Source organism: Eurypyga helias, unplaced genomic scaffold (genome assembly GCF_000690775.1).
Source record: "Eurypyga helias isolate BGI_N326 unplaced genomic scaffold, ASM69077v1 scaffold42623, whole genome shotgun sequence".
NCBI lineage: Eukaryota > Metazoa > Chordata > Aves > Eurypygiformes > Eurypygidae > Eurypyga > Eurypyga helias.
Window position 1 is genome coordinate 8,119 of NW_010240041.1, and position 10,679 is coordinate 18,797.

General features: G+C 37.5%; 1 protein-coding gene across 2 annotated transcripts in view; it reads left to right on the top strand.

The window, feature by feature from the left end:
• The window catches only part of KBTBD3 (kelch repeat and BTB (POZ) domain containing 3), a 14,732-nt gene extending 7,521 nt beyond the window's left edge, over positions 1-7,211 (top strand). The window contains exons 1-3 of one of the 2 annotated variants that reach the window (XM_010148342.1): positions 237-304; positions 1,491-1,739; positions 5,343-7,211. In XM_010148342.1, coding sequence (XP_010146644.1) covers positions 1,516-1,739; positions 5,343-6,963 — 1,845 coding nt within the window. In that variant the 5' untranslated portion in view covers positions 237-304; positions 1,491-1,515 and the 3' untranslated portion in view covers positions 6,964-7,211. Of the gene's footprint in view, positions 1-236; positions 305-1,490; positions 1,740-5,342 lie in introns of those variants that run through there. The other variant, XM_010148341.1, reaches the window with a different exon arrangement.
• The last annotated feature ends 3,468 nt before the right edge of the window (positions 7,212-10,679 follow it).

Consider the following 10,679-nt stretch of genomic DNA (forward strand, 5'->3'; position numbering starts at 1 on the left):
GTCTGGCCATGAGAAGGAGAAGATGCCTGCTCCAAGGGTGCCAGTGCTGGCAGCAAGATCAATGGATCTCTTCTATTCCAGGAGACATGGAGGTCTATTTGTGGTTGGAGCTACCTGACTAGATAAAGTATAGATCAGTCTGCTATGAAAGCACCTCCCATGAAGAAGACTCCCTGATGGCTTAGTTTGCTCTGAACGTATCACGTTATCAGATAAACCTTTTCCTGTAATTAAAACCCAAACCCAGTATTTTTTTGGTTTCTGGGTTTGGCTTGGAATTTTTATCCCCTCCTTTGTCAATTCAGGTGGGCCATTATCTGTTGCTAATTTTAATTGGAATTGTGGAAGCAGAATCCTGCAGTAGAAAAACTTTTGAATGTTTCCTTAAGCTTTAAAATAGGCAAGCTTGACTCAAATTGGCAGTAAGGGCAGTTTATGCATCTGTAGCAGTATAAATAGCCCTTTACATAGGTGCACATAAAATATACTCATGTTTAAAGTTTCTTTATGTTGTCAAAGTGGAGTAAAATATTTATAATGTAAAAAATAGTGAAGCCCAACTTACCATACAAACAATGCACTTGTATAGGGATGTATAGGGATTTGCACCAGAAAAAATGGGCTGCTGAAGGGGAGATTGCAATGTCTTCAATTCAAATCAGTTCTGAAGCCAGTTAATTTACGCCACTGTAAATAAGCTTACAGTGTGCAGCATAAGCTGTAAGTAAACATACAGCTTCATAGCGAGACTAGAGGTACTAGATAAATCAGTTTCAGTTGACTAAACACTCAAAGTTGCTCTGTTGCCAAACTGCCTCTAAATTACCCCATTTCGTGAGGCCTAGCAATCCTGTGATTAGGCCAGGCTGTCACTGTTTGTATTCTGTTGGTCTAGTCTGGAGTGCCTCATGGGAATCCACTGAGAAAGTATTCCAGTATTCTGTATCTCCCTTCTGCCGTAACGTGTAGAAAGACCATTGGTCTACTCTGAGTTTGGGGGTTTGTAATAGACAGATAAGCCTCTTGGAATCTAAAAAATACGTAAAAAATTTTTCCTTTTCCATCTTCATTTTACATTAAATTGTAAGACTGGGCTTATTTGAGGGTAAGCCTAGGACTAGTCTTTCTCTTAAATGACCATTAAAAATTATAACACATTCCTTGGTGGTTTTCCTGTGGACTTTATTGAAACAAATCCTACAGGTGGGTACTATTTTTAGAGTTGTTCTGTGATACATGTCAGCTATTTTACTTTTCAAATAATGTGATGTGTATATATTGTACAAAGTAGAAGTAGTATTATCAAATTACATTCAGCATGAGTCACTTATAACACAAAGTTAGAACTGTGCTTAGGACTTACAAACCAAATTCAGTGCTGAGATTTGTTAGATTGTTTGTTCTATGCTATGATGTTTGTTTGCGATTTGGGTTTGGTGTTTGGTTTTTTTTTTAATACTAAGACTGTAAAAACAATGACTTATTTTTCCGTTTCAGGAGTAATTTGAAGAAACCATGGCAAATCAACGGGATTACATTAGCAGACCTATTTGCAATGGAATTTCTGTTCCTGAAAATAAAATCAATTCCTTAGTGGCTGAAGGTCATGGACAACAAATTCTAAAAGTACTACAAAAGTTCAGAGAACAAAATATATTCTTTGACTTCAAAATTCTTGTGAAAGATGAAATAATTCCATGTCATCGTTGTGTACTGGCAGCGTGCAGTGATTTTTTCAGGTAAACCTGATTTTGGCATGACTTTGCAGGAAATGGATTGTAAGTTCTCTGGGAGGGAGAGAAGGAATGTAATTAATTACAAAAATTAAAAAATAAATCATCACAACTTACATATCTGCAGAGTTTTGAGCAAAGTGTTCAAACATCATATTAAAGATAGCTAAAAAAAACCCCAGAACCAAACCAAAACTACAGTGTTAGATCATAGAACCATAGAATGGTTTGGGTTGGAAGGGACCTTAAAGATCATCTAGTTCCACCCCCCCTGCCATGGGCAGGGACCCCTTCCACTAGACCAGGTTGCTCAAAGCCTCATCCAGCCTGGCCTTGGAGACATCCAGGGATGGGGCATCCACAGCTTCTCTGAGCAACCTGTTCCAGTGCCTCACCCCCCTCTCCGTGAAGAACTTCTTCCTGATATCCAATCTAAACCTCCCCACTTTCAATTTAAACCCATTACCCCTTGTCCTGTCACTACAGGCCCTTGTAAAAAGTCCCCCCCAGCTTCCTTGTAGCCCCTTCAGGTACTGGAAGGTGCTATAAGGTGTCCCTGGAGCCTTCTCTTCTCCAGGCTGAACAAGCCCAACTCTCTCAGCCTGTCCCCATAGCAGAGGTGCTCCAGCCCTCTGATCATCTTCCTGGCCTTCTCTGGACTTGCTCCAACCGGTCGATGTCCTTCTGATTTTGAGGGTTACAGCTGGACGCAGCACTCCAGGTGGGGTCTCACCAGAGCAGAGTACAGGGGCAGAATCCCGTCCCTCGACCTGCTGGCCACACTTAGCTGGATACAGCCCAGGATACGGTTGGCTTTCTGGGCTGCCAGCGCACACTGCCGGCTCATGTCCAGCTTTTCATCCACCAGTACCCCCAAGTCCTTCTCCTCAGGGCTGCATAGATGCATAACTATAGCCCAGATACATCTATTTGTATTTCCAAAGTGACATGAGGTCTCTATGCATTTGAGATTCATACAGCAGTCTATAGTCTGAAAAACAAAAGTCAAACCATAAGCATTTGGTTCTGCTGTTAGGCAGAATTGACACAAGTTGTGTATCTTCAAGACTCATCTGTTCCCTGTACAGTACTTGAAGGTCCACAAGTGTGTTTTTTGATTTTGTATGGGACAGCCTATGGACTTGGATGCATTTATATTGTGAAACATAACAGGTTGTTTACAAATACATCTTGTATTGAGCAATTGTGAATAAATTGTACATGGTTTTGGAATAGGCTGGATTTTGTTTGCCTAAGATGAGTGGTCAGTATAGAATCACAGAATCCTTTGGGTTGGAAGGGACCTTAAAGACCATCTAGTTCCAACCCCCCTGCCATGGGCAGGGACACCTTCCACTAGACCAGGTTGCTCAAAGCCTTGTCCAGCCCTCTATATATAGCATTATACTAGCATTTTGTCTTCAGAGGTATTTAAACAGATATCCTATTTTTTTTCTAAACTACAGATTTCAGCATGAAATGGAACTGTGATCTCCCTTCTGGTGCTTAAAGCTTTTTCTTCTTAAGGGAAAGACAGATCATTCACATACAGGATATTAATTTATGAAGAACCTTGCTAACCTTTTAGTTTAGTAAGGCCTAAACTTTTAATTCCACAGTGAAAGTCTGCTTCCAAATACACTAAAACACAAAGCTAACAAACTAACAATGAAAAAATAGGCTTCTGGGAATGAGTTGATTGAGCTGACCATACATAGGTGATAAGTGTTTATTTTCAAATGGCCTTGAACATCCTGTGGTCTGTGTGGGTCTGCCATATATGACAAGATGCAGGCTAGACATGTTCTTAGGAGTACTGAGAAAGGACGAAATGCAGATGAAATAAGGAATTTCTCCACTGTAGCAGCAGATTGTTTTTAATTCTGCCACACAGAACTACTTGAATTTCAGTTGTTCACTGTTTGCCAGCACAGAGATGCTTTGGTAGAAAGGAATATTAAGATGAAATAGCTTCCAGTGGAAATTTTTTGAGCCGAAGTTAAGCACGTGGTAACATATGTGGCCTTTTCACTACCTACAGGCTCTTCAAGTAAAAATTTGCCAGGAGAGACCTTGTCCTGCATGTAACAGTTGATAACAGTAGTCATCAAATTCATAAATTGTCCTGGAATGCAAGACTCCTGTATTACCTTCAGGGAATAAAAAGTACCTAGGTCCACTAGATAAATTTTAAAATTAAACACCTTTTGTCTTCCTTGGCCTTTGGACTTAGGTATTGGTTTCATTGTGTAAACCCAAAATTCACCACCATTTTTTTCCCTACTTGGTAGCTTTCAGAATCAAAGCCTTTGCCTAGATTGCTCTCCTAGTATTGTTAAGTTGCTATTTTCTTCTATAATTTGGAGATTTGTATCATAGCTCTTGGATCAATGAGGAGAGGATTCTAAGGAGCGTCATCTAGTATGCAAAACGGGGTTTGGGACATAAGCATTTTACTGTAATTCTATGTTCTTGTTCATGTCAGACAAAATTCTGATTTATGTGATGCTCACTTCCCAAAGACTCTGCTATACACAGTGATTTGGCTTCATGAAAGTATTGGATTTTAAAAATCACATACTATACACATACTAATTGTATAACTAACTTACAATATAATCTATTTTTAATAGAAACTATCTGTGATAAAAATAATAATCCAGATTATATATTTAGTGTTTGATGATTTATCTAAATTTTTCTGCACGATCACCTTTTGACACATTCAAAAGCTGTTGCTATCACAGCATGATGCTTAGGCTCCGAGAGGGTACGGCAGTTGATGTTGCAGCACTGTTCTGTTGCCAGCACTTACCAGCTTGAAAAACCTGAAATATTATGTCTTGCCATGTCAGATTGTGTGAAATAGTTAAATGCTATTATATATTTACCGATAAAGTAGTCAAAGTTGTAATAAAAATTGTATAAGTTTACTGATCAATAATGTTTGTTCCATGATTTCAACCATCATCTTTGTATTCCGTCACAATCCATTTTCTGCATGTTTCATTGTGTCATGCAATCCTGTGTCAAAACCTCATTTTTTCTGACATCTGCCTGTACCCATACATCTATCTGTCAACTATAAAGCAAGAGTTAAGTTTCCTCCTGGTTTTTTTTTCCTTTCATCCCTCATCTACTTTTATTGCTGAGGAGTGCACCCATCATCCATCCTGCCAGTTGCTCAGCCTGCAATTTGGAATCCTTTTTTCATTTAGTCTTCTGTATTCACCCACAGTGCATGACCTAAATCATGGGGCTTTTTACTGTATACTTTTTAAATCAGCCTTTCTCAAGCTGTTGAAACTGATGCTGCCCCTAAAAATTTCACATCTTATCTCACCTTGAGAGCTGTCGACTTCATCACTCTGAAAATCCATACAAAACACAGGTGTTGCTATCATTTTTATGAGCCATCACTTTGAATATGTACTTAGCACCACTCTTTTTTTCTTCAACCATATCAAGCAAATGCGTTGTCCTTACAAGAACCACGTTTTAGACCTATACAGCCTGTCCACATTATTGTCTCTTTCCACTCACGTCGGTGTTCTCTGCCGTTTGCTAGATCTTTAATTTGTGTGTGTATCTTCTATATTTTATTCACAGAGCCATGTTTGAAGTTAATATGAAAGAACGAGATGATGGCAATGTTACTATTAGTAATCTATCACCCAAGGCAGTGAAAGCTTTTCTTGATTATGCTTACACAGGAAAAACAGAGATAACAAATGATAATGTGGAAATGCTCTTCCAACTGTCGTCATTTCTTCAAGTTTCACTCCTTTCCAAAGCTTGCAGTGACTTTCTAATAAAAAGTATTGATCTTGTGAATTGCTTACAGTTGCTTTCTCTATCTGAAAGTTACGGTTCTGGGCGTTTATTTGATCATGCGCTAGATTTTGTACAGCACCACTTTTCCTTGCTGCTCAGATCAAGTGATTTTTTGGAGATGAATTTTGAGATATTACAAAAATGTCTTGAGGCTGACGAACTGGATGTCCCCGAGGAAGAATCAGTGCTGAAAGCTGTCCTTCAATGGACCAAACACAACTTAGACACACGACAGAAATATCTGCCTAATTTGATTAAAAAAGTGAGACTACATCAGTTACCTGAAAAGACTTTGCAGGAGTTTCTGGATTCTGAAGAACACTTACTCAAGAGTGCCAATTGCTCAGTAATAATCAATGATGCAGTTGAAAGTGTGCAGAATTTTAGTGGCCTGTTTCCAGATGCACGTCCGTCAACAACAGAAAAATACATATTTGTTCATAAAACTGATGAAGATGGAGAAAACAGACATACATTCTGCTACAACATCAAAACAGATAAGTGGAAAGAACTACCACATACGCACATGATTGATCTTCCAGGGTCAAGTCTATCTAGCTATGGAGAAAAAATATTTATAACTGGAGGATGCAAAGGGAATTGCTACAGGACTGTCAGGCTTCATATTGCTGAACCATTTCATGATGCCACTGACCAAACCTGGTGCTACTGTCCGGTGAGCAATGAATTCTCCATAGTGTCAGCTATGAAAAAACCAAGGACAATGCACACATCTGTTGTAACCTTAAATCAGCTGTTTGTAATAGGTGGGAAGACCAGAGGAGCTCAAGAAACCCGAAGTCTTTTGGATGTAGAATCCTATAATCCTCTTTCCAAAGACTGGAAATCTGTAAGCCAATTACCAAGAGGTATCTACTATCCAGAAGCAAGTGCATGTCAGAATATAATTTATGTCCTTGGCTCAGAAGTGGAGATTACTGATGCTTTTAATCCATCTCTTGACTGTTTCTTTAAGTATAATGCTATGACTGATCAGTGGTCTGAGCTTGTAGCAGAATTCGGGCAGTTTTTCCATGCAACTCTAATCAAAGCCGTTCCAGTGAACTGTACATTGTACATATGTGATCTCTCCACCTACAAGGTCTACAGTTTTTGTCCAGAAACCTGTGTTTGGAAAGGGGAAGGATCTTTTGAATGTGCTGGCTTTAATGCAGGGGCTGTTGGGACAGAAGACAAAATTTATATATTAGGTGGCGATTATGCTCCAGAAGAAATCACAGATGAAGTTCAAGTCTACCACAGTAGTAGGTCTGAGTGGGAAGAAGTTTCACCAATGCCAAGAGCCTTAACTGAGTTTTACTGTCAGGTCATTCAGTTTAATAAATACAGGGACCCCTGGTCATCTGTACTGACAATTTGCTCTGGAGAATTTTGAAACTCCAGACACAAGGGAATCTATTTAAATGCACAAGTTTTAGAACATATTTTTAGGTACTAATTTACAGATGGAAAAATTATGTACTGTTTTGTTTAAAGCTTCCGTTTAAATTGTATGCTATAGAATTGCTTTTGGAAGAGTCCATTAAATTGTCATTCATGCTAGTCATTATCTAGAAAGCATTACCTAATTTTATATGCAAGTCTTCTCTGTAATTATCTGAATACTTTGCAAAATGATACTACTTTTCAAAAAAAGCATAGTCATGAGAAATTTGTTGTGTAATATGTGCCATTATTTCTGTAATATTCACAGTTGTCCCGATAGACAAATTGCTGAGTGAGAAAACTGTGATACTGTTTTCCCTATGTAACTGAAGTTTAACAGAAATCTACATCAGTGTTGTTTTATTTAGGTTTTTTATATTCATAAACCTGTAAGAGGAATTCATTGTCAGCTTCATCTTACTAGAATGACCTTAGCAAGAGCAAGAGCCAAAGTGACCTTCACAGCATTAAGACTGGCTACCTAACTGGAAGAGACTGGTAATTCCTGTCATCTTACTTCAGCTCTGCAGTTTTACCAGTTTTTCTCCATCCTTGTGCCTTAGTAGTAGCTGTACTTTCTGTTTTCATCCCATTAACTGCGACAAGATAACCTTTGATAACAGTGGAGGGTGAGGAAGGTTTCTACAGGGTGGATGATTCATGTGGTATCTGCTTCAGTCATGCTGGTAACTAAAGAAAAAACACTTCAGGGTGTTTTCTAGCTGAAGTCTTCCAACTCTGAAGTCTGCAGTGCTACCTGCTAAGCAGCCACTAGGCTCCTTACAGCAGCAAGCTGTAAAATCCATTGTAGTTGTTCCTTCGGTTAACTACGGGAAAAGTTCGTATCTTGTCATACATCAAATACAAACTTACAAAAATAAATCCCCATATTTAGAGTCAAAGTGAATGGTATTTCTGAGGTGAAAGGATTCCTGTTTTTAACTTCTGTGGTGGTTTAAATTAATTAAAACACTTTATCTTGTACTTCATGGCAATTTCAGGTGTTAAAATATTACATGGTAAACACTACACAATATATTACCTGATAAACTTTCAGTAGTCATCTATTATAATGTTAAAATTGCAATGGACTTTTAGTATTAATATTAGTCTAGGCAAACACTGTGAAGTAAGTTTGATCTCATGCATAGAGTGGGACCTGTGTCTGACAGAAAGGACACTGAAATTAGCTAGGTTTCATAAATTCATGTGTAATCTTCACAGCCTGAAATTTTCTTTCTTACCAGCTATTTGAATTGGGAGCCCTTATGCTCCATGTAAGTATTGTTTAAGCAGTAAAGCGTCTTATGCCAGACAGAATGGCTCTAAACATATAAGCTCTTCTTTTCCAAGCAGTTTAAAAATGAAGACAATTCAGTGAGGCATCTAAAACATCTTTCATATGGCTTGAGATGACCGCGGTAAGTTCATTATGACATCACTACTGCATGTACTTTGTGCAAAACTCAAGTTCAATATTAATGCTTAAAGCTTAATATTGTGTAACAACATACTTCTGCTTTAAACAGTAAACAATGGGAAGTTTCAGTTCTGTGTTTGCCTCTATAACTTATCAGATACCTTTATAAATTCAGAGGACTGTGATGGTTTAACTCCACAATACATTCATTCTAGATATTTTTATAAGGACATAAGGAAAACTATGCACATTTGGAGAACATACTAATAGAGTCGAACCCTCCCATTCCAGAATTTATTTGTCTTAAGATGCGTGTCAGTTCCTTAGAAGTAAATAACTTGTTGAAACAGTATTTCCGGCAACTTACACATTTATTCTGCTCTTTTCATAGTGAGTCTCCCAATCATATTATAACTACACTTAGCTAGATAACATTTACAATCACCATACTGAAGTGCAAGCTTTTTTATACTGGAACACAATTACTTTTTGTTAGTGCAAAGTGTATGTATTGAGTAGTTTAGGAGAGATGGAGAATACTATTCCTGCTTACTGAAACTAGGAGAAAAATAGACATAGAGGAGAACAGCAGTTTTAGCATTAATAAAGCTACATAAGGTAGCATAGACACTTCATTAATTATTGCAACTTGTCACTTTGATGGAATACAAGGCCCAATTCTCCTTTGCTTGTGGGTTTTTTTGTTGGTTTTATGCCCAAGTAATATGAGCATGCAATTTATGCAATGAGGAAAGTAACAGATTATGCCCATGGTATATGGGTATAAATAGCCATGCAAATTGCAATAGACTAGAGAATTGTGAGTGGTTTCTTAATTGCCACTGTCCTGACCAAATTGCTGGGCCACATAAGCGGCGAGTCAGTCAGTAATTCAGGTGATGCTCTTTACTCTTAAGTTTTCCCTTACAGCAAAGTTGGGTTTTTTTAGCAGTCTTCCATCCAGCATACTTGGATGCAAGTACACATACCAAGTATACACATACTTGGTATATATGTAAGCCTCTGGCATATGACATCAGACAGAGCTATGATGTATGTGGTAAATTACTCATTACTAGTATATATTGTGAAAACTGAATGAAGCTTAATTTGGAAAACAGACATGCTTCTTTAAGGCTCTATGCTACATTTGCACAGGAACTAAAGTCAGTTCCCAATTTGACAAATCATTCATGGATTTCAAATAGAGTTGAGCTCTCTTGCTCAGTGGTCAGGAAATAGTGTAGGAGTGTCAGTTACTTCTACCAGTGCTTGCAGAAAAGTTACTGTGCAATAGTACTAATTTTCTTCAGTTATGTCGGTAAGCTTATATAATAACACTGACAGCAAAAAGGTCATTTGCCACAATTCCACATAGAGTTAACTCTGAGAACAGAACTGAGTGCAGAAGAAGCTGTGTGAGAACGTCATAGCTGAAACCAAGGCTTTATGATAGAAGTAAGGGCCTATGTTCCAAATCCTGTGATTAATCACTAATGATGTAAGAAATCTCAGTGAAGGCAACTACAGTACTCAGAAGAATATGGATCACTTGCATGAGTAGCTGCTGTAGGTCTGGATCACACAGAACTTTCTTTTTACTTTATGCAGCTGTTACGCAGTTTTTTAAAAGTCACAAAATTAGTGCAAAGCGAGTTTTTCTACATCTTTTTCTGACTTTTCAGAACTCACAGTACTTTATGAAAAAGTACCTTCCTATAAAAGTAATTGATGACTAGTTTAATAATTACCTATGTTCTCACTGAAATATAGTAAAATGTTTAAAACATACCAATTGCATGTAAAGTTATGATCTACTATTTGCACTTAAAAGATATAACCAAAACACTTCTAATAGTATCCTCTTATATGTCACAGAACACATTATAAGCATGACCAGCATAATATACACAAAGATAATATATATTGTATGTGGGATTTTATTTCCAGTAATGATTATATTCGATAGTCTTAATTTTTAAAGAATGCTATCAAAACATTATGGCACTTTGGTAATGTTACCATACTGGTTTAGTTGTTATAATGAATAGCAATTTTTCAGGTGTTTATATTGATTATGTTTGCACAGACCTGATGATTATTATTTATGTACTAATGAATTTATTTTCTGTATTCTAAATACGTTTGTAGTAAGTCAGTTTACGCTGTTAAAAATTCATTATATCCACAAAATGGAGTAGATTTACTGGATCAGATTTATTTCTGGATTTACTCCATGAAGAAAG